The sequence below is a fragment of the Hyperolius riggenbachi genome, chromosome 4 (assembly GCF_040937935.1).
Source record: "Hyperolius riggenbachi isolate aHypRig1 chromosome 4, aHypRig1.pri, whole genome shotgun sequence".
Lineage (NCBI taxonomy): Eukaryota > Metazoa > Chordata > Amphibia > Anura > Hyperoliidae > Hyperolius > Hyperolius riggenbachi.
The window spans coordinates 401,502,489-401,527,326 of NC_090649.1; the positions used below are offsets into that span (position 1 = coordinate 401,502,489).

Genomic DNA, 24,838 nt, shown 5'->3' on the forward strand with positions numbered 1-24,838 from the left:
CAGGGAACGGGTCTCTAGCACCCCCGCCTTTTCTCTCGCAGCGCTTCTGGCGCGCCCGCGCACGTGACCCCGCACGAGGGCAGGCGCGAGTCTCTACTTCTGCCGCGACAGAAAAGAAGAAGAAAAAAAAAAACCCACGTAAACAATCCACAGCAAGAGACTGAAGGCAGGATGGGGCGGTGTCTGGAGATGAGATCACGAGAGAGGGCTCTCCTGATTGGCGGCAGTGAAGCAGTAGCGTGACGGAAGGCGGATTCAGAGTCTTTCTCGGTGGAACAACACTGAAGTGCAAATTTTCCTGAGCAGCCTTGGCTGGAGCGGCTGTGCGGAGTGTGAGCTGCGCTGTGACACGCCATCGTCCCTCGCCGGTCACAGCGGCCATGTCTCCCGAGCTGTGATGTAAGTGCCGCCTGCCTCTGGCTTGTCTTCTTGTTACAGAGTGTCGGGTAGCGCGCGGCCATCATCATTCTACTTCCCTGAGGAGGGGGAGCGGACGCGTCTCCCACCGCCGGCCGGCCGGCTACTGCGCACATCGGAGCACGGGGAGAGCTGCCGCCTCTGTGCTGCGTGCAATGGGCTCCCAACTCGGCTGTCCTGCCTGCTGGATCGCCAGTGGGATTAGCAGCAGACACTTGTCTGTCTCTATATGGCGGCTGTACACGGGCTGCTAACTGTAGATCGCTATCATAGGAAGTAGCGATCCGCAACACATGGTTGCCTTTTAGTCGATCGGATTTTTTTGCACAAATGCAATCAAAACAAACATACTGCAGCTTGGCGTGTTCTGGTTGATAGATGATGGTCTGTAACGACAAACTGCACGGAGGACGAAACCAGTTATAGTGGACTTTAAAGTGCCAGTTAAAGGTACCATTTTTATTTTTTTTTATCAGCTGCAATCTTTTGATGCGATCGATTTTGTGCAGTGTTTGGAAATCGATATTAAATTGATTCTATGGTTGATTAGAACCGAACACTGAATGTTGGCTTATCGATTATTATTACCGTCTGATTACTTTCGATTGAAAAAAATGTGTCAAAAGATTGCATCTGATGAAAACATTGTACCGTGAATGGGCACCCTTCGTCCCGCCTTATGCTGAGAATACACGGCTCGATTTTGAGCCATTAAGATGGCTTCATAGATAATTTCGGACATGTCCGATCTACCGTCCGATTAGTTTTGCGCTTGATTCCAGATCGAAGTGAATGGAAAAAGATAAGACAATTGACTGTGGAATCGAGCAGCAAATCGATCGAGCAGGAAAATCGAGCCGTGTATGCCCAGCATTAGTAACCAGGCTTAATGCTTCTAGGATGGATTGCTTGGTAAGTGATCAGCCAGTTTATTTTGTTGACATCAGGAGGGAGCAGATTGCATGAAAATGGACTTTCGCTAAACAGTGTGTAGTACAGTCAGTTTGGAAGGTGACTGTGATCAGTTTATATAAGAAATAAAGCAACCTGTAGGTATAGTTACATGGTGCTTCAGTGTGTTACTGCAAATGGCTCACTTTTTCATCTGTTTGGGTATAATTTATGTACTGCAACTATTAGTAGAAAAATCACATGACTTTGTGGTAGAAAACAATTCCCTTATAGGACTGTCAGTGGTCAAGTGACAGTACATTGTATACAAAGAGTGCTGCTCCAGTCATAACAAAGACTTGGCTAAAGGGGACACTGTTGCCTTCCCAGCTAGCTGATGTATTTGTTTAGGAACAAATTTACGCTTGCTGAAAAGTTTGGTTGAAGCTTCAACTTGGGATACATTTTCAAGAGCTGTAGTAGCTGTGTTTCCCCATCTGTATTATGAGATGTCCTGTTACAAAATCATACTGGATTATTATTGAATTGTGATATGAGCAGTAGTCTATACATGCCAGCACAGTATCATTGCTTGTTACCTATTGTGTGGGGTCATGAATATAGACATTAGATTACGCAAGATTCATTTTTCTTATATTTTAAATAATCAAGATGTTAAGTGAAGAAGGTTCGGTAACTGACTGTTGTAAAGTGAAAAAGGAACTGTTAACTTCTGAGTCACAATAGTACAGAGATGATTGACTTTGCTACACTTGGTAAACAAGTGAAAATCATGAACACAAAAGACCTCAAAATGCCTTTTGGTTTTGAAATGATCACTCTCTGGATGCCTAGAAATCTAAAACACATTAATTTTATAAGGCTCAATTGTTTGTTTTGGAACTAAACTATTGTGTATATTGTGCCCAGTTTTTTTTGTGCAGCTTGTGTGGTTATTAGTTTAGCCTGGACATTCACTTCTGCGCTGTGTTTTTGTCTCCTACTCGGTTGTGTCAGTAGAAAGGTGAAAGCCGTATTCCCCCTCCCCCAGTGAAATGAGAAGTGAGCGCTCTGACTATACTATTAGCCTATTGTGACACACTTTACTACAACTCCGGCAGCTTGTGCCAAACCTCTCCCAGAGCAAGACTTGCTGTGCTCAGCACTTCATAGAACAATAGGGCTGGATCAGGGAGGACTGCCAAGCTAGCTCACTAGAGAATCACTGCAGTCACTAGAACCACAGCAGGCGCTGTTCACATTTCAGCACTCCCTCTCCTGTAATGACCTGGAAAATCAGACTATTAATATTTCATGACTGCTGATGCAACACCAAGGATACAGACCAAAGCTGACTTCAGTCTCTATTTCATTTCTTATTTTGATTGTAAAGAAGATACAGAATATGCTCCATGGGCTGCGGGAAAAAAAGCTGAACTCTTTAGAAAATGGTCATGAGTGGGATTTCCTATCGTCTTGCTGCGTTGCTACTACCGAGACTGGATTAAGCCGGTGCTGTGACAACTGTTGTGCGTCTTCTTGTTTGTCAAAGACTGACATTACACTGGCATGCTGCACTGCCAGCCAAGACATTTAATATCGAGTAGACAAGGTCTTGTGCAAAACTTGTCACAATGTGTCCTGTGCATACAGACATGACCTGACATTAACCGGAGAGGGAATTCTTGGGGATTACAAGTATGGGGATTTTCCTTGCTCACATCAGGGCATATGTTTGACTGCATAGTGGAAATCCTAAATAAACCATGGCAGTATAGTGAAACCTAAGTGCTTAGAAGTGACTGGTGCCTTATTTTGCTATTATAAGCCTGTTTTAATAGTTATGCCATTGCTGCTTGCTCAGGTTTTCTGGCGTAGTTTGCATCGGCAGATCTGGCTGGTAGGTTACCTAGTGCTTATCGGGATTTATAATCCTGGTAAAACTTTCACTTGTGGCAACATTGTAATAATACTGCACTTTCGGTGGCTTTCAGATGACTAATTAAAAGTGCAATGAGTGTTTCAGCACTGTCGTTTTGGCCGCCGCTAACCTAAAGGTGCAGTCCCTAACAGCTGTGAACAACTATTAGTTGGCCTCACTCTCAGTATATGGGAGCCTAATCAAGACTTTTGGTATTAAACGAAGTATAGAACCGTGTTGTCATTTTATCAAATTATTATAAATTGTTTGTTGATCAGTGCTCAGATGCATCATGCAGCACACTGGGTTCTGTGAGATCAGTATAAACAGTATACGGTAGTTATTTTGTAGGAACTGTGATATATGGTGTTTGTATACAGTGGTGTAAAGACCCCCCCCCCCTTTTGTTATGGCTGATCTGTGCCATGCTTATTAAGGCCATTCTGTTTTTATAGCAGAGCTTATTGTGTGAATTGTTTTTCTATCCTGTCTATCAGGCTAAGGGTGAACATATATGGGAAATTGTCAACCTGTGCCGAATTTGATCAGTTTTGTTAGCCAGAACATATAAGATCAATAAAATTCTGATCAGTTTTAAACAGATCATTTTGGTTGAAAAGGGGGTGGGTTGGGATGGCATTACATTCCTTGAGTGGGCGATCTATAGTCGCATAGCGTAGTACCACTGTGAGCAGTACAATGCTTGTAGAGGTTACTTTCCAGCAAAAACTTGGTGAAATGTGACCAATATATTGGTACATCAACTGCTACTTCCCATTTGGATAATGATGTAGTACATATCACATTGGGCCATTATTGACCTATTTATGGCCAGCTTTACAGGTCATATTTATTTTTGTAGATATCCAAGCGTTTTTAGTGTCTGAAATGAGTACACTTTGTTATTTAACTTGGGAATCTATGAAGAGATATGGAAAACTGTTGGTGTAGGAGATGTTCAGGAAAGTGTTGTAGATACTGTCTTCCATATATTCATTTTAGTCTTTGAGAGAGTTTACAAGTTCATAGTGAAGAAAAAAATTGCAAAACACAGCCAGTCATTCAGAGCAGCAGTCCAGGGAAGAGGGGGGGGGGCAGCCTGGTCCTGAAGTGGCACACACTTCCTTTGCCTCCTCATCACCTCTGATTGTGTACCATGTAAATATGTTCCTTCTACCCCCTCCAAGTCAGCCAACTCCTCCGCACAATGCTCTGTTCTGCACCATAAGGTCACTCCATTTCCTACCCTCGGCTAATACTCAAGTCAATAATTTATTCTGAAATTGTAAGGTAAAAGTTGGGGGGTCGGCTTATACTCGGGTCGGCTTATACTCTAGTATATACGGTAACTGTGAACCTATTATGTTCTGCAAAAGAAAATTAGACTGACAACCTTTAAACAGGAAACTTATCGTACTCATGAAGGAAGAATCTTTTTTTTTTTGTTTAGAACGGTCTTATGTCTGCTCTTGAGTACTGTATTTCAAGATATGTTGTCGTTGAATGAGGTTTGTTTTTAGTGCCATTGTGTACATGTGTTATGTAATCAATGCTTATGACCTGTTGGGGGGCAGTACTGGTATTTTTTTGCATTATGAGTCTCCACATGCTTGTGTAGACTGGGTACATCTTTGGCTGCACCTTAGTTCCTATTCATGGCTGCATTGGTTTACTTTGTAGGTATTATTTGTTCAAGAATGCAGTACCTAATTTTGAAAGAGCTTGTGTGTAACTAATAATTACCTACAAGAAATGAGCATTGTGGTTTTGCCTATGGCTTTGGATAGTTCATAGAAGCTTTCACAGTAAATTAGTTAAAACTGTGTTTTTTTTGCAATTTTTTTAACGTGTATACCTTTTTCTTATTAACCACTTTAAAGACTCATAGAAACCATCTTTTCTGTGTGACAAGTTTGTGAGCTATAGCTAGTTTAACATCAACCTTGCACAAGAAAAAACTTTCAAGTGAGATGACCTACTGAGTGCACAGATGCCTATTATCTCATCTTTGCTGCTCCTTTGCTGAAGAGGAGAGCGAATCCGTTTTTATGGTCACTTCCTGATTACACTAATATAAATCTGTATTTAAACCTCTTTTGTAGAAGCTGAAACAGTGGGATCAGAAACTGATCTCTGCCACTTTAAAGACCACTGTAGTGACAAGAATATAGTGGCTGAAATATTTATTTCCTTGTAAAAAAAATACCAGTTGCCTGGCAGCCCTACTGATCTATTTGGCTGCAGTAGTGTCTGAATAACACCAGAAACAAGCATGCAGATAATCTTGTCGGTTCTGACAATAATGTCAAACACCTGATCTGCTGCATGCTTGTTCAGGGTCTATAGCTATAAGTATTAGAGGCAGAGGATCAGCAGGACAGTCAGGTAACTGGTATTGTTTAAAAGGAAATAAATATGGCAACCTACATAGCCTTTTCACTACAGTTGTTCTTTAACTTTTTTTTTGCTGACATTACATGGAGCACAGGAGACCTTTTGAATTCCTTTGAAGTCTTTATTTTGTGCAATTTGCACACACCACCCGCAAGATGGCAGCTACTGTGCAGGTGAAATTACGTCAGAAATTAAAAAAATTAAACCGGTAACAGCGGAAACATGTAAACATGTCTGTTACCTCAAGGTGCAGATAGTGCCCCGTTTACCTGAAGGATGTCTCTAGTAATGGGTTGCTCACAGGCTGAGTTCATACTATCCACATTAAATCATACTGGATAGCCAATACAATTTATCGGGCATGGAAATGCAGAAGCTGAGGAGTATTGCGCTGCACTTTTGTGAACATTGGACATCAATCCATGATATACTGTATTAGCATATTTTCCCCCTTACGCGACACATTGATCTCAATTCACTAAGCTTTATCAAGCACTTTATCAAACGTTTGATAACTAACCTCATGGATAAAATCTAATTTTGAATTCACTAAGCTGTTATATATTTATCAAATGTTTTATCGATAAAACGTTCAATAAATCTATAACACCTTAGTGAATTCAAAATTAGATTTTACCCATGAGGTAAATTATCAAACGTTTGATAAAGTGTTTGATAAAGCTTAGTGAATTGAGGTCATTGTATTGGACTGCATGTGGTGTAAACGGACAGTGCATTTTCAGAAGTGGTTTCTTCAACTCCTGCTTATCCCAGTTCACATATGCTTATTTTGAAGCCTCAGTGTCTTGTAATTGAAATATGCTTTCATCTGTTCACTCAGTTATTAGCAGAGCAGCAGTAAGGGAGGGTGGGGCTAGTCCCATGACCAGGAAGTAGTGCAGCAGGCCAGCATTATTGAGATTAGAAGAAGCGCAAGGCCTGTTTTCCACAAGCAGCTGAAGGTGGTGATTTCACTGGTTGTCGGCTACTCCTAATCACTGGCTGGGCACTTGTGCATGGCACGGGCAATGGGCAGGCAGCCCCCCATGGAGTTGCATCAGACAGATGGTGCTTCATGGTTTGTGGGGTAACGCCACCTTGTTTCAAACAGACTCGCATGGTGTTACCAAACGGCTACCAGTAGGCTGCATTTAATTGCAGTAGAAAGGTGCTTGTGGCTGGGAGTCTGAACTGCCACACAAGCAAGAGCAGTTCAGCCGTTTGTGTAAAAGAAGGCTTAGTGATGATTTTTTTTTTTTTTTCTTTTGTTTTTCAGAAAAGAAAACATACAGGTAAAGAGTTGGTACCTCTTATGTACATCAGTGCTCCCTTGTCAGTACAATGTGTTACAATGGTCGTCATTCACAATTCGAAAATACACATTTTACAGACTCTAGGTCATGTGACTGATTGTTCCAAAGGGAATTTCTCTGAAACCGCTGCATCAATCCGGAACACTGTATAAATATGACCTGGGACCCACATGCAGCCCTCCTTCTAAGCACTTGTGATTTATTTTTTATTTTTTTTCACACATTGCTGAAGTTGTATCACATACATAGCATCACAGTAGCTAGAGCTTTTCAAATCATAAGTGCTTAGAAAAGTGCTGCTACTGGGATCCGTTGCAGGCCTAATTGCAGCGTTAATTAGCCTTTACTAACATTAAGAATCTGGGAGGGTGAGGCTTTAAGGCATCTTTCTCCCTGCGTGCCTTAGGACAGTGAGATGAGGGAAGTGTGTTTATTTTTAATCCCTCTTTTGACACAATCTATATTTAGAGTTTTAAAAACTTCCCTCTGATTGAGAAACCTTGTGAAAAAGCGCTTCCCATGATGCAGGGCATCTTGAAACAGGTCTGGGGTGGGGCTGTGTAGTGGCATCAGTCTGCTTGTCTCCACAAATGGTGGCCTAAGCTTGTTGTAAAGCCATGTGTACACACACGCACACTAAACTCGACAGAGGCGGTCAATTTCTTTCCCTGTCGAGAATCAAGCGTGTGTACAGCAGCCCCCTCAGTGCTTTGACCTGCGATCAGGCCTGTTCAATTGATTCAGATGAGCTCTGGTCGAGGGCATTGGTCTCCCTGCCCGATCGGTAACGATCCACGTATTGTCCACTCAAACCTGAGATTGTCCAGTATTTCTATGCTGTATGTTGTTGAGGCAGAATGAAAATATTTTACAACCAAAACAATGTGGGTTTAGATTTGGTAATAAATTTCGGTTGGTTTGGGAAATTAGATTTCAGCATAAATCTGATTAAAAAAAATAATCATGCTAACTCCTAATGTTCCTCTCATGCAGTACAGTGCTATGTGACCTTGATTACCCCACCACTCAGTGAAAATGTGCTTTCATTAGATGAAACATCCTACATAAATCGGTTGAAATTGATACTGTTTAAAGCAAAACCTGTAAATTTAATGGACACAATTTACTTCCATAGAGGGAAGCCTCTGAATCCTCCATGACCCCTCTGCTGCCGGCAGGGACACTCTTTGCCCAGGACCCCGTCTGTTCTGCACACCTCTGTGTTGTATATTTATGTCTGTAAAGGAGCATGGCCCATCTTGCGCCTGTGCAGTGGGGCTGCATAAACCTATTCAACAAGCCCTTGTTTAGTTTGAGGGTCCTAGTGCTAAAACGATGAACTCAAGTGGGGGGATGGGGAAACCTTTGAATTATCCAGAGGTTTCTCTCTACTGAGGTAAATCTATAATGTTTGGCTTTTAAAAAGTCACATTTACACATTTAAAAGGACACTTAAGCCAGGAATAAAAAAAAATCAGTTTCTCTTTCCTGGGGCTTCTACCTCCAGCCGTCCCGTGCCCTCGCAGCCAGCTAGTTTTGTTTTCGCTGACAGGCCTGGCCACGCCTATTTTTCGTGTTGTTCCCGTCCGCAATAGCGTCCTGCGCCTGTGTAGTACGTTGCTGACAATGTGGGCTTGACTGACAGCAGTGCTTCACGCAGGTGCAATAAGGACGACCTCGAGGTCGGCCTCTGCACCGTGCGGGGACCCGGGCTTGCGGATGTGACCATCGTGGGACAGACAGCTGAGAGGGGCTGGAGAAAGCCCCAGGTAAGTAAACCAGTTTTGCAATTTGTTTGATTCCTTTAACCACTTCACCACTGAGGGGTTTTACCCCTTGAGCACCAGAGCAATTTTCACCTTTCAGCGCTCCTTCCATTCATTCGTCTGTAACTTTATCGTTACTTATCACAATTAAATGAACTATATCTTGTTTTTTCCGCCACCAATTAGGCTTTCTTTAGGTGGGACATTATGCCAAAAATTATTTTATTCTAAATATGTTTTAATGGGAAAATAGGAAAAAATGTGGGAAAAAATTCATTATTTTTCAGTTTTCGGCCATTATAGTTTTTAAATAATGCATGCTACTGTAATTAAAACCCATGAAATGTATTTGCCCGTTTGTCCCGGTTATAAAACCGGTTAAATTATGTCCCTATCACAATGTTTGGTGCCAATATTTATTTGGAAATAAAGGTGCATTTTTTTCAGTTTTGCGTCCATCCCTAATTACAAGCCCATAGTTTATAAAGTAACAGTGTTGTACCCTCCTGACATAAAAATTTAAAAAGTTCAGTCCCTAAGGTAACTATTTATGTATTATTTTTTAATTGTAATTTTTTTTTTAATTACAAAAAAAATGGGGAGTGTGGGAGATGAGTTAATTTTGTGTGTATAAGTAATGAATTTGTATGTGAAAAATGCTTTAGGGTGTAGTTTTACTATTTGGCCACAAGATGGCAACAGTAACTTTTTGTTTAATGCAACCTCCAAGCTTCCTTCCTGTCGCTTGGAGGAAGTACTTGGAGGCTGGGTAAGTTGTTGTTTTTTTTTTTTTTTTCCCCACAATGATCGCGCTGCTTATCGGCAAAGCAGCAGATCATTGCGGGGCTTAGATCAACGAACGGGAATGGATTTTCCTGTTCATTGATCTCCGGGCGAGCGGCGTGTTTACCCGCGGGAGTCCGCGCTAGAGCGAGCGGGAGCGCAGGCAGCGGCGGGAGTGCGGAAAGTACGGATTTCTCCGTCCCTGGGGGTGAAAGGATGGAAAAAGGGACGGAGAAATTCGTACGGGCGGGTTTAAAGTGGTTAAAGAGGAGCTGTCAGCCATACTATCTCAGAAAAAAAAAAACACACATATATAAGTAGATAAATACTTGCTCTACTTACATAACTTATGCATTGCTCTGTCCACATTTTGATTTTAGTAATTTTTCTACAGTAAAAAAAAAGAAAAAATCCTTCTTAGGCTTTTCCATTTTAAGACCAATCAACAAGGAACAGAGGTGTGGGAGGGGAAAACTGGAGGGAGGCTTCAGCCAATCAGGCTGCATTAGTTATGTCTGAAGGTAAAAGGGGAGGAAAGTAAGGAAGGAAAAAAAAACAGCATGCCCTGCAACTTCCTTTGTGTGGCAGATGTACCAAATAAGACTCAGGGAAACTGGGGAATGTTTAATGGATAAGTAAAAGTGATTTTTAACTTTTGGATTGCCTGGTTAGCATCCTAATTACTTGTTTACCAGTTGAAAATAAAGAATTTGATTTTATGCCCAACAGTTACACTTTAAAAAGTACACAAGTCGTGTCATTTTTGGATGGTTTCGTTTTACTACAACTGATTGGTGTATACCCAAGGCATTTGTTAGTGCTGCTCTTAGCTAATAGTGAATGTGGCATACCATATTCCTAATCTCATTTATTTCTTGATTTGCAGTATTAAAAAGACCAAATGGCCAAACAACCACAGGTGCTAAACCCGGAGTGCAGTGGAGGAGATGATCAGATAAAAGCAAACAGACGCACTCCGCACCGACCACTCAGAAGAGGAGCCCCTACTTCCCTTGTCAGCCCTTTCCAAGTACATCATTCTGATGAGGGAGGGAGCTCTTCAGCCAGTACACCTTGGGGTCCTGGTAGATCACCTTACAGTCCAAATTCTTTTGCCAACCGTTCTCCACATGATATACTGGTGAGAAGATCATCACTTGTTTCTAAGACTTCTAGTGGATACTTCTCTTTTGATGTGAGTCCTGCACCTCAATACTGCGATAAAGCCACCCAGACACCAAGCCTTCCGTGCCAGGCCTTCAACCATTATTTATCTGTAATGGGTAAGCTAATACATTTTTTTTTCTACATATTCCTTTTTATATTTAATGGAACATGTTGATGTGAAGGCTTTGTGAGTTTACATATCTTAGTGTAAGGATCTTAATTCCCTCTTGTCAAGTATCTGTGCTGAATTTGTTGTTGTTTAATGTGGTGTGGTTATGAATTTTGTTGAAACTGAAATTAAATCCATTCTTACTTGTTCATGCCAGTCCGGTTTTGCCTTTTTTACCAGGCAAGACATGTAGATACAACTTTTTTTCCAGACTGCAAATCTTTGCCTTTCATCTGTTCTGAAGTGGCAGTGAATCCTGCAACAGACCACAGTATGTGTACAACATATCTGTACTTATGGTTATCACTGCCTGTTGTAATGTAAACAGTCTTACTTGCTGTTACAAAGTTAATTTGGAATTGTGTAATGTGCCAGCTAGCAGCCTGCTACCCAATGAAGGAACTAGAAATCGGAATGTTTCCAGTACAGATCTTTTTATGAGGCCCAAAAAATGGTGTTGAATTGGAGATCTAGGTAAGTTCTGTAGTGGAGGAGATTTCACATATACTTAAAAATAACTCTGAAATTACTAAATCTGTTGCAATTGAACACTTTCCATATTGGCGCGCAGCCGAATGAGGTCATTGTGAAGAAGAAAAAAAAGTATAAAAAAAAAAATAGTATAATTTGGGTTGGCAAGAAAAAAGTGAATCGGCAGTGCTGCTTCTGTTGCATTGCCAGCCTTGCCAATACTGTTATGTAAATTGCATCGTTACTGAGCCCCAGCATAGCACCACTCTGCTTCTAATCTGCTGGGAGTTAGCAGAACTTCATTTTATTGGGGACATAGTGCAGATAAGGTAACCGAGCATTACAAATAGTCGGTTTACTTAAATGCATTAAAATAACATCAATGTATGATTGCTTTTTTAATGCATTTGTTAAAGGGAGGGTTCACGGAAAATAAAAATACTAATCCACTTACCTGGTGCTTCCTCCACCACGTGGCAGGCAGGACGTGCCCTTGACGCCGCCCCGGGGGCTCCCGGTCTTTTCCGGTGACTCAACTGACCTGGTTAGGCCGGCTTCCGGGTCGGGCTCTTGTGCGCTTCAATGTGCGTCTCACGCGGTCGTGCTGACGTCATCAGACGTCCTCCAGGCTGTTCTGCGCCTGCGCAGTACAGCCTGGAGGACGTCCGATGACGTCAGCGCGACCACGTGAGACGCACGTTGGAGCGCACAAGAGCCCGACCTGGAAGCCGGCCTGGCCAGGTCGGTTGAGCCACCGGAGAAGACCGGGAGCCTCCTGAGCGGCGTCAAGGGCACGTCCTGCCTGCCACGTGCTGGAGGAAGCCCCAGGTAAGTGGATTAGTGTGTTTATTTTTTTTCTCTCTCCGTGGATCCTTCCTTCAAGCAGAGATGTAAAAAAAAGTTTTATTATCCTTATTTTTTTCAGTGAAAGTTATCTAGCCAGTTGGACTTGTAGTATCGTACACTAAGACCTCAATTAACCTTCCTGGCGGTAAGCCCGAGCTCATGCCGCGCAGGAGGATTTCTCAGGCCCTGCTGTGCCGATTTGCATATTTATTTTTTTTGTACACGCAGCTAGCACTTTGCTAGCTGCGTGTACTGCCCAATCGCCGCCGCTCACATACCCCCCCCCCCCCCCCCCAGACCCAATGCGGGGCTGAAGGGTGGATCGGGACTCCCGGTGACGTCGGCGCGGCGACGGGGGAAGCCCTAATGGAAATCCCGTTCAGAACGGGATTTCCGGACGGGCTTAGTAGCCGGAGGCGATCAAAGAGGGTGGGAGGATGCCGCTGCACAGCAGCTGTCATGTAGCTAGCGCTAGGCTAGCTACATGATTAAAAAAAAAATAATTAAAAAATAGTGCTGCGCTGCCCCCTGGTGGTTTTTATTGACCGCCAGGAGGGTTAAAGAGAATGCTGCAGAGACTCTTCAGGCACTGATTCAATATATTAAATGTATTGGGGGAGTTCCCCCCCCCCCCCCCCCTCCCCTCCATTTCCCCATAATTGAAAGCTTGTGGTTGTAGTGACATTTTGAATTAAATTTTAGCTCTGAGAACCTTTTAATCGTTGAAAACAGACATTTCCTGTTGATGTTACCCTCTGTACCTGAGGAAGCATCTATGCCCTTGACCTACAGGTAACTGATGTCACTAACTGATTAAATGTTACCACGTTATCAGTGACAGATGGTCAAGTGACTTGTTGGTATGTTTACAAACCAAAGTTTAATTGATAGTGGCAAGAAAATACGGGTTGTCTTTACCATGCAAAAACAAAGTACATAAACTGGGGCTGGGCAAATCCCAATAGCCAAATAGATACTACTTCTTGAAAATTACAACTGGCAACTCTTGTCAGTGGAGTCCCTCAAAATGTACAGCTCTCTCCTGAAATCCATAGTAATTTGTCTAGCCATTACGGTGTGTGCATATATAAAGATGTGGACACTTTGTTGCTCGTCACAGCTAGCCGTTTGGTTCTTTGCAAAGATATTTCTTGTTTCCAGCTATGTGATACATCTGCCACCTGGCAGTCCATTTCTTATTGGAATTTGTTCGGTGAAAGTTTAGTATTGTCGGCACAGGTGTTTGTAATCCCTGCAGCTATCCTGTTTGAGGAGATATCAATTTGCATGGGTTTTTTTTCCTCAATGTCCTTGCCAATTTTCTGTTTTATACTCGCACATTGGTTGGTTGCTTGCTTACTTCCAGAAGATAATTACATTGTACTAGCAAGGAGGTACAAATAGGACTTGTGGAATGTGGGCTACATGGGGGCATTTGTTCTTCAGTTTTACAACCTCTTCATGTAGGTGCTAACACTAATGTTAATTATATGCTAATAATGCTGGCTTGCATACAAATTTAAAGGACCAGTAAAAAAAATTGTACAAATGTGTACGTATAATGGTGGTCATACATGGTACAATTTTTTTCATACAATCTTACCATTTCTATGTAGTATAAGGGTAAATTAAGTGAATATACTGAGAGGATAATGTAAGCAGTTCCCTTATACTACATAGAATTGGTAAGATTGGATGAAAAAATTGTACCATGTATGGCCACCTTTAGAAGGACATTTTTCTCAGTCTAAAATGCTCTAAACATTTTTTTTTTCCTATGTTGCAGTCTCTTGTAGTAAGTGGTAACATGGGTTTTGGACTAGCCCATCTCCTCAAGAGGGATACTCAATACTTCCTTTTATATTTTACAAAAGCACTCCATGGAAAGGTTTTACACAAAGATCCTGGTCACCCGAATCCCCCTTGTGCACCATTTTGGCAGATGGAAGAAACCATGAGAACAGTGGAAGGCAGCGTGACCAAGCGTCCTCCGGACGCAAAACTGCTGTCACATGCCCCGCTTTTGTGCTGCTGCCCACCTCCACTCCCACGGCTGCACTGAATGCTGTTCCTAAGCACACATCAGTGGCAATCTATGCAAGAATTGTATACTGCAACAATTTGAATTAAAGCTTCACAAATTGGACAGAAGGTGCACGTCTCTGCTTATTCTATTTATATCAATACAACCATGAGATAGACTAGTCCAAACCTGTCAGATTTTTACTACCTGCTGTAAGTGACGGCAACCTAGGAAAAAAACTTGTAGTTCATTTTATTCTGGAACAAATGTACATTTTAAACTTGGATACACTTGTACTTTAAATTTTTTAGAATTTTTGTTTGTTGTTCCTCTTAAATGTAAATTTATTAGACATCATAAAGAGCTTTGAAGAGAGTATAAATTGTCTTTTTTTTTTTTTTTTTTTACTTGTATTCCTGTCAAGGACCATAACCCCTGCTAAACCGCCGCTATCCCACGGCAAAACGAGAGGTTTATACCCCCCAAACCCCCTCTCTGTCCGGGGAGCGCTTCCTGAATGAGGCAGAGCTAATGGCTGTAGCTCTGCCTCTCAGAGCGTCAATCGCCGCCTCTCCCCGCCCCTCTCAATCTGCCTTCACAGAGAGGGGCGGGGGAGAGGCGGAGATCCGCCGGCAGATTGACGCGCATGGAGGCAAAGCTGCGGCTCATAGCTCTGCCTCCATGAGCAGCAAAATCCACGACCAAGAAACTGGTGGATTTTGCAGGGGGGATTTAGGGGGTATAAACCCCTCGTTTAGCGGGGGTTATGGTCTTTGACAGGAATTGGGTTATGGTCCTTGACAGGAATACAAGTTAAAGAGAATTTAGACTCTCTTCAGAGTCTCTTTAAGTTAGGGCAGTCAAAATAATCAGGAATTTGATTTGACTGCCCCAGTTTTCAAGCTGCTTACGTCGGCATGTTAAATAAACCTTAAAGGGAACCAGAGATGAACGTTTCACACAAAATAAACATATCAGTTGATAGCTTGTAAAGAATAAATGCTCTACCTGATAATTTTGCCGCTCTGGTGTGCCTTTTATAGTGTTTTTTTTTATCCATTATTGCTCCAGGAAAAATCAAATATGGCCGCCGGCTCATATCCCTTCTCCTTCCGGGTTAGGAGTTGTTCTGGATGTGCTGTCTAGGCTATATGAGACTATGCTGCTATCTAGGCTAAATGCAGCCTTTCATCTATGTGCTTTCATTTTGGTATGATGTACAGCTGCCTGTAGAAAGTGTCTCTCATAGGAATGAAACTGCAGTCATCATCAGTATCTAGTGCACATAGAGCACACAGGGATCATATTGCAGCCACAGAGCTTCTCTCTCAGCGGGAGCAGCCCCTCCCATGTGACCACAGCTCTCAGTATGCAAAGCAGGAAATCTAAGCCAGGAGGAGGAAGGCTTGGGCTTGAAAAGACTCCACAGAAGAGTGACTCAGCTATGATTCCAGGTCAAACCTCACACTGAATAGTCGGTGGATTCTTATCACAGTTGCTAATAGACTAAGCAGATAACAATGAAACTAAAAGCAGGGTAGGTGTTTACTGTCATGTTCCCACTGATAAATGTAATAAATGTAATAAAATACACGAGGGTGCTTCGTCTCTGGTTCTCTTTAAGCCTAGTTCACACTTGGATCGCAAGATTTGCGGCTTGAGTTTTTGGTGACTGCTCTTTGTGATTCTCGTTCAAGAAAACGAGAATGGCAATGTGATCGCTGCCAGGATGCCACATGTTTGTATGTATGTATGTGTGTAAATTGCTATAGTGAGCATGATTCCACAGGGATACATTTGTCACAGCACCTCCTCAAAAGTGCCAGGGTGTGAAGGAGCTCTACAAAAGCTACATCTGTTTTCACTAGTGCTGACAACACAAAGACATACCACAGGCATAGTACAGGCTCCTCGATGGATGCAGGGCAATGAGGATCATCGGGCACGGTTTCCTTGTTGGTGAATGTGGTGTGAGCCAGTTGTGGATCAGCTACAGTGGGCAGAGCTATATTGGCCAGTCCCTGATTCACCTCTCTGTATCCTGTCAGATATGCTGATTCCTGCTGATGGCCGGGGACAAGTTTCTGCTCCCGCCTCTGTGTCCACCCTATCTGCTACAGGTGCTGCAGAGGTTCTACCAGTCTCCCCTTTGAGGGCTGCTCTAAATAAAACCTGGTAGGTCTGCCTTGCTGTTCAATACAATTGCCATCACGAGAACAATGGGATGGCTGCAGTGGATCATATATCAAAACCGCTGTGATTGTCCATGTTGTAGCTGCGGTCTAGTGGGATTCCAGCCTCAAACCCAGTCTTTAAAGTAAAGGTTCAGGGAGGGTGGGTAAAAAATAAAAATCAATTTCCACTTACCTGGGGCTTCCCCCAGCCCGTGGCAGGCAGGAGGTGCCCTCGCCGCCGCTCCGCAGGCTCCCGGTGGCCGACCCGACCTGGCCAGGCCGGCTGCCAGGTCGGGCTCTTCTGCGCTCCAAGGCCCGGAACTTCTGCGTCCCACGCCGGCGCTCTGACGTCATCGGACGTCCTCCGGGCTCTACTGCGCATGCGCAGTAGTTCTGCGCCTGCGCAGTAGAGCCCGGATGACGTCAGAGCGCCGGCGTGGGACGCAGAAGTTCCGGGCCTTGGAGCGCAGAAGAGCCCGACCTGGCAGCCGGCCAGGTCGGGTCGGCCACCGGAGACCACCGGGAGCCTGCGGAGCGGCGGCGAGGGCACCTCCTGCCTGCCACGGGCTGGAGGAAGCCCCAGGTAAGTGGAAATTGATTTTTATTTTTTACCCACCCTCCCTGAACCTTCCCTTTAACCTATACAAATAAGATATGGGATTCCAGGTAAAACTACGTACGCACTAAAGTAAACTCACCCGAGGCGAGTGGTAAAGACCCCCAAGTGCATTGTTCTCCTACTCGCCCTGCTGGCTGGAAGCTGCTCGGTTGTGCACCATGCATAGTTCTCCCCTCCAAAGCAACAGAAGGCATGCCACGTCTGTACAGCATCATGCCCAGGTGGTCACCTGAGGGATCGAGCCCCGATCTCTGGGGGTCACAGTAATCTTAAATGTGTACGAGGCTTTGGTCCTATTTAGATTTAAGATTATATACGCTATCATATTTTATTTTTACTTCAGGTTTACTTTAACCTCCCCGGCGTTCTATTGAGATCGCCAGGGAGGCTGCGGGAGGGTTTTTTTTTAATAAAAAAAAAAAAACTATTTCATGCAGCCAACTGAAAGTTTGCTGCATGAAAGCCCACTAGAGGGCGCTCCGGAGGCGTTCTTCCGATCGCCTCCGGCGCCCAGCATAAACAAGGAAGGCCGCAATGAGCGGCCTTCCTTGTTTTGCTTAGATCGTCGCCATAGCGACGAGCGGAGTGACGTCATGGACGTCAGCCGACGTCCTGACGTCAGCCGCCTCCGATCCAGCCCTTAGCGCTGGCCGCAACTTTTTGTTCCGGCTGCGCAGGGCTCAGGCGGCTGGGGGGACCCTCTTTCGCCGCTGCTCGCGGCGAATCGGCGATCAGGCAGCACACGCGGCTGGCAAAGTGCCGGCTGCGTGTGCTGCACTTTATTTGAAGAAAATCGGCCCAGCAGGGCCTGAGCGGCAGCCTCCGGCGGTGATGGACGAGCTGAGCTCGTCCATACCGCTCAGGAGGTTAAAGAAAACAAACTCAGGTTATTTTAAAGCTAAAACCAGGCCCTAAGTGTGTGTTGTTGACTAATCTGGGGTTCATCACAAATGGCAAATTGCCTTCTGCTAACTCGAAACACTAGGTTTGGGGGATGTGCAAGTATTTCTTGGTATTTGCCTTTAAAGGGAAGGTCCAAGCAAAAAAAAAAAATGAGTTTCACTTACCTGGGGCTTCTACCAGCCCCAGGTAGCCATCCTGTGCCCTCGTAGTCACTCACTGCTGCTCCAGTCCCCCGCTGGCAGCTGTCTGACCTCGGAGGTCAGGGCCACATTGCATACATTTTTACGCATTCCAGCTAGTGCAGGAAAAAAAATGTACGCATTGCACCACTAACGCGTAAAAATGTATGTGTTAATGTTCCTGCACTAGCTGGAATGCGTAAAAATGTACGCAATTCGGCCCTGACCTCTGAGGTCAGAAAGCTGCCAGCGGGGGACTGGAGCAGCAGTGAGTGACTACGAGGGCACAGGATGGCTGCATGGGGCTGGTAGAAGCCACAGGTAAGTGAAACTCATTTTTTTTTTTTGCTTGGACCTTCCCTTTAATGTTCCCTTTGCTACTTGTTTACCTACAGCATTTATTTTAAAACGATTTATCTCTCATTACAGTTCTTAAGAAGTTCTTTTTTTTTGTGCTGTGTAAGTAGATAATGCATAAGTCTTTTTTTTCAAAGTTAGTTGCATATCTAACCATGTGGGTGGGTGTGATACAGAACATAACTCTTACTTTCAGCATGAGGGCTTTTCTGCAATACATTTCAGCTACAAGCTTTATATTCTTCATGTTTTTGGAATCGATCAATGAAAAGGATGTGGCAGAATTCTGCTGGAGGATTGGAGAAGCACCTGGGTCATCCAGAAGCTTTCCCCTACTGGTATATAATAAGTTACAGGTTTACTTTATACCTGCCATACACATAGCAGACTTTCCCCCAACATGCCCAAAACAGATCAGTCATCTGATCAGAGAGGGCTATCAGACGCTGTACATCAATGTTTAGCCTATTAAAAATGAAAACCGCTGTGGCCCTACTGCCAATGCTGCTCCCCCAGGTGTAGGTGAGGGCATACATGCTGGATCCCGCCAGGTCAGTACAGGCACCAGGAGACGATGGCAGCACAGAGGAAGGAGATGTGCGAATGCTATGCATGCAACCCCAGGGAGAAGCATTAGCGTGGTGGGCACCTGGGGGAGGGGGCAGTCACCAGCTCTAGGCACCCCAGATAGATACTGCTTTGCCCCTGATCAACCACTGAAACCATTCTATTCAATTGGTAATGTCTGTCGATAGCAGCGGCAGCATGTTGGGGCAACAATCTTTACGTAGATTGCATCACACTGAGCAGATCTTTTGGGGCATGTATGTGTATGGCCACCTTAACATCCGAACTTGATGCATATAGTATCTTGACAGATTTAAACCTTGGTACTCTAGTACTGCAAGGCAAGAGTGCTAGCCACTTGGCAATGCTCTAGTTTCGACAGAAATGCATTCTAAATTTTATATACATCATTACTAAGATGTACGGTAAGTACACTTCAGCCGTTCTAGTCTGCCAAATAATTTCAATGTGACTGTTTTGCTTGGACGAAATCATCTTGTAGAAATGGTAGATTAAATGTGTCTCTGCAAGAAAGTATCCGAAATACAGTGTAAGTATGGTAAGGCCTGGTATCTGATTATGGCTTTAGAAGCCAATATTTTTGCTTTAAAAAAAATATTTAAATGGTCTTTTTTTAGCTACTGCAACTCATATGACCTCAGATTCCACCTTTCCTAAACCTTTCAGTGTAGGCAAGACATTTTGAGGTTTTACCCTTTTTATAGGAAGCGCAGAAAAACGCCCTTTAGAAGAGACCGGACATCCATAATAGCAGGTTTCTAGCTGCTTTCAGAAAGCTGAATGCAGTGTTATCTATGAGGTCTTTAAAGAGACTCTGAAGCGAGAATAAATCTCGCTTCAGAGCTCATAGTTAGCAGGGGCATGTGTGCCCCTGCTAAACCGCCGCATACGCGCCGCTAAACGGGGGTCCCTTCACCCCCAAACCCCCCACTGCGACACTTGGTCGCAGGCTTGGTCGCTCCTGGAGACAGGGCTAACGGCTGCAGCCCTGCGTCTATTAGCCGCGCATCGCCGCCTCTCCCCCGCCCCTCTCAGTGAAGGAAGACTGAGAGGGGCGGGGGAGAGGCGGATATACGCGCTGAAAGACGCGTGTGGGGCAGGGTTGCGGCGGTTAGCCCTTCCCCAACCAGGAAGCGCTCCCCCGCTGCACGGAGGGGGATTTGGGGGTCAAGGGACCCCCGTTAAGCCGCGGGATAGCGGCGGTTTAGCCCCTGCTATATATGAGGTCTGAAGCGAGATTTATTCTCGCTTCAGACTCTCTTTAAATATCAAACACATTCTTAAAGTGTACTTGAGGCGTTTAACCTCTAGCCAACCGTGTCACTCCGATGGGCATGGCCGCAGCGGCAGCAACCCCAGGACCGCCTAACGCCGATCGGCGTAAAGTCCTGGGGCTCTGTTTTGCAGGAGATTGCGCACAGGCTGCGCGCGCATCTCCTGCTTGGTGGGCGGAGCCTTCAGTCTCCGAGCGGCGAATACCGCTCAGGAGACTTTTAGACTGCGCCTAATTACTGGTACAGCGCTGCGATCTACAGCAGTGCTGTACTGGGGACAGCCGTGTCACACGGCTGTCCCCTCCAGAGGCACAAGGGTGATCGGCTGTTATAGGCTGATCCCGGGGATTGGCTGGAAGGGGGGGGTGATAACATGAAATTTTAACAAAAAAAAAAATTTTATTGAAAGAAACAGATAAACAAGCATCTGGGGGGCGATCAGACCCCACCAACAGAGAGCTCTGTTGGTGGGGAGAAAAGGGGGGGATCAAACAACAAAACACAGAAAATTTATATCACGCTTTTCTCCTGGCGGACTCAAAGCGCCAGAGCTGCAGCCACTAGGACAGTAGCAGTGTTAGGGAGACTTGCCCAATGTATCCTACTGGATAGGTGCTGGCTTACTGAACAGGCAGAGCCGAGATTCGAACCCAGGTCTCCTGTGTCAGAGGCAGAGCCCTTAACCAATACACTATCCAGCCACCGCTTGTGTGCTGTCGTGTGGCCCTGCAGCTTGGCCTTATTGGCCTTAAAGCTGCAGTGGCCAATTTCTAAAAAAAATGGCCTGGTCTTTAGGGGGGTTTAATACTGCAATCCTCAAGTGGTGTAAAAAAATAAGACACAGGCATGTTCCTATCTTAAGGGCATGCCTCTGTGTGCCCTCTACTCCGCTATCAGCCCTCTGTGCCGCAATAAAAATTGAAAAATCTGAAAAATACTGTACTTGCATTGGTCTCCATTCACAGAACTAATTTTACTACGCTTTCACCAACCTCCACCATATTTCATTGTGACCCAGGCAATGGCTGAAACCAATTAAGTAATCCTATTTCTCTTGATGTACAGATAGTCATTTTTGGTTTGGTATTCCTTTTTAAGTATGAATCAAATTTTATGTTGGTAAGAAAACTGTCTTTCAGAGTGCTTTTCCATCTAAAGTAAACATCAGCATTGCAAATGCGCTGCAATGCGACGACTTCCTCTGTTTAAACAGAGTGCGTTTCGAGTCACAATTTTCTAAGGGTATTAAATATAGGCTTGAGCATTTGCGATTGGCCAGAAATCGAAGCTCACTGGTGTAAAAGAAGCACTGTGATACTCGTGTTAATTGTAGTGTCCTTGCAATCAGCAAAAGCTTAGTCGCAAAACTGAAGGTGCAAAGATGCTCTAAGGTGTCCCTTTTTTTTTTTTTTTTTTTTTTCCACCACAGAGCGTTATTGAGATGTAAGTTGATGCAGAAGTTTTTATTGCAACTATTTGCAGCTTGAAAATGGACCATTCAGATAAAGCCTAAGTGGGGTTCACATATTCTGTTCATAAATTTGCTTTAAAAATTTACATAATTCTGCATCTCATTGACCAACCGTTCAGTTGTATTTGGGTTGTATGTAGGACAAATGGCAGAATCCATTGTAGTCTAGATCATAGGTTCTCAACGTGTGGTACGCGTACCCCAGGGGGTACTTCTGAGGGTTCTAGGGGGTACTCGGGCTTGATATACTTAACCAAAAATAACAAGTTTAGAGTTTTATAAAATGATACATCTTATTTAAACACCACCAAATTAGTATTTTAGCTAATTAAAAGCCATAGTAAATGCTTGGAAATGGTTTAGAACCAATTATAATGTACTACGATTAAATATATATTTGTCAAGGGGTACATGTGATAATGTTTACCATGCTAGGGGGTACTTGGTGAGTAGAGGGTTTTAAAAGGGGTACATACCAATAAAATGTTGAGAAACACTGGTCTAGATGTTTTGTATAAAAAGCTGAGTGTTTTAGTCATTCACCTAATGTTTTTAATGTTTACTGTTTTTGTCACTATTTGTGCTGCTTGAGACTCTGCTGTACATTTTTGGGTTGCATCTATGTTCCCCTTGTCGTCATATTGTGCTTTGTAAAGCGCTGTGGAATATGTTGGCGCTATATAAATAAAAAATAATAATAATAATAATAATTCACAAATGATTTCCTCATTTGTAAAATGTGGTTTTTATCTCACTGCTTCTTGACAAGATCTCTTCTGAAGTACCGTATATATAAACGGCCATTTTCTGAGAAAGTAATGGCCCACCTAGCCAGAAATGTCTGACACATAATGCACTGATAATTGTAATACAAAGATCTCAAACTAGATCAGAATTACTGTAACTGAAAATGTTGGTGGTAGTTTCTTTTTAAAAGTCCAGAAGGTTTAGTCTGGTGCCATTTTCCATGCCCGATAGTGTAACTATGCTTTATAATACTTTGCTCAATTCTTTGTGTTCAGTTTTGACTGTTTTGGATCAGCTGCGCTCATGAAGACAAAAGCAGTACTACTTTTGTTCTAGCGAAGTAGGGGGTATGTGGGGTGTTACAGCTGCTGGCAGCTCCTCATGAAGATTTATCACTTGTGGTGTTCCTTTTCTAGCAGCTGTTTCTGAGCAAGTCCCCTGAATTTATGTAACTGCCTGGGCTTGTCACGCACACGTGCAGCAAGGAAAGAACTCCATTGCAGCTCCTGTTACCCACTGATGCCAAGGAAATGTATTTAGATAAACTTACTTCAATTACCTTGCTAACTCTCCACTTGGCTGTGATTAGAGGATTGCAGAGGTCATTAGAGATCATTGCAGCAGCCTGGCAGGTTTTTTGTTTTTGCTTTTTGCATATGCTAGCTTTAAGTTGGGTGGTACTTATGAAAATTTGTTTTTCATTTTGTTTTTTCATAGGCCAGCTATGTTTGTGGGTATTTATGCTTTTGTATAAAAATCCAGAAAGGTGGTGCTAAATGGCTATTAAGGTCCCTGCTATTTTGCGCATACCCACTGTGTGGTTCGCCTCAATTTTTATATGACGTAGCAAGTATACAGCACGATAGCGATTTGTGGTGGGGAAAAAAATGCAGCAGGGCAGCCGTTTAGGATTGGGCTTAATCCTGTTGCAAAAGCATCCCACTAATGGAAACTTTCCTGCAGTTTCCATTAGTTTAGGCAGGACCTAGCCTATTGTAATTGTATCACAAAACACTGCTAATGGAAAAGGGCCCTAAAGGTGCGTACACATGCACTACTAAATGCAACGACGGGTCTTCCGGACCCTCCCGCTGGACGGTCTTAAGCCGACAGTATGTGTGTATGCGCTGTCGGCAGACTGATAAGGCTGTTTCTGCCTTATTAGTCCGCTGACAGCGAGTACACATGCGCATAATGTCTGCTAAAGACCGCCCAGCAGGAGGGTTCGGCGGGCCCGTCGTTGCATTTAGTAGTGCGTGTGTACGCACATTTAGGCCTATGTACCTGAAGTTAAAATAGCAATGTTAGTTTCCAGTTGTACAGATAGGCAAGTCATAATAAAGCACTTCTTGGCTGTATGCATAAAGTCCAGTGCATAGCTTTACAAATATCAAGTCCAGCTGATGTGTTGTGAGACTGACTCTCATGCACAACTTAAGTCTATTTACAGCACATTTTTAAAAGTGCTTTTATCTTATTTGTGCTGTAACATGTGTAAAGTGGACCTGGACTCTTGCACAGGTCAGAAGGAAAACATTGAGGCTGGTTTCACAGTGGGACGTTACAGGCGCACGTTAGAGCAGCCTGTAACGCAGCCCACCGCACAGTAATAAAAAATCAATGGGGCTGTTCACAGTGCGGACTTTGCGTTACATTGTAACGCTGCGTCACAAGGCAACGTACTGCATGCAGTACTTTGGACGCGGCTGAGCCGCGTTAGACTGCTTGCACATGCTCAGTAATGTTGGGGAGGAGCGGAGAGCGGCCAGGCACATGGCTAATTAATATGCACTGCACGTTATGACGTGCAGTGTTTACTTCCTGGAGCAGCCGCTCTGTGCGGCGATTGGCCGGCGGGACCACGTGATGCCGCATGCACACGAGTGCGCATCACGGCATCACTGACGCCAGAGTGAGCTGCACAACGCGGCTCACTCTGACGTCCAGATCCAGCACCACCAGGCGTTCCGTTAGGGGAACGTTATGCGACCTTAACGCCCCCTCTAACGCAACGTCCTGGTGTGAAATTAGCCTGAGAGATGCACCCTGTATGAATTTAGAGAGTTTAGCCTGTCTAATTCCCCCTCATTTGTGTCTAATCACAAGTTGTAATTTGATCACTCCCCTGTCACATGACTGCCATGGCAGATAAGCTCATTTGAAAGCACAGGTTGTTAACAATATGTCTGCTTCCATGGATCAGGAAGTAGACACACTGCAGATTTATTTTACAATTTTGTATCAGCTGTAACAGACATTTTATTGTATTTTATTTGACCCAATTCCGAGCTGCACACAGATTGCATTAATTCACCACCTTTAGTAATAAAGGAAGGGTCCTCTTTATTTCCTTTGCAGATTAAGT

General features: G+C 44.0%; 1 protein-coding gene across 3 annotated transcripts in view; it reads left to right on the forward strand.

The window, feature by feature from the left end:
* The first annotated feature begins 81 nt into the window (after window positions 1-81).
* Window positions 82-24,838, forward strand: part of BCL2L11 (BCL2 like 11) — a 42,713-nt gene continuing 17,956 nt past the window's right edge. The window contains exons 1-2 of one of the 3 annotated variants that reach the window (XM_068232280.1): window positions 82-399; window positions 10,372-10,768. In XM_068232280.1, the coding sequence (XP_068088381.1) occupies window positions 10,387-10,768 (382 nt within the window). In that variant the 5' untranslated portion in view covers window positions 82-399; window positions 10,372-10,386. Of the gene's footprint in view, window positions 400-775; window positions 868-2,566; window positions 2,821-10,371; window positions 10,769-24,838 lie in introns of those variants that run through there. The other 2 variants (XM_068232282.1, XM_068232281.1) reach the window with 2 other exon arrangements.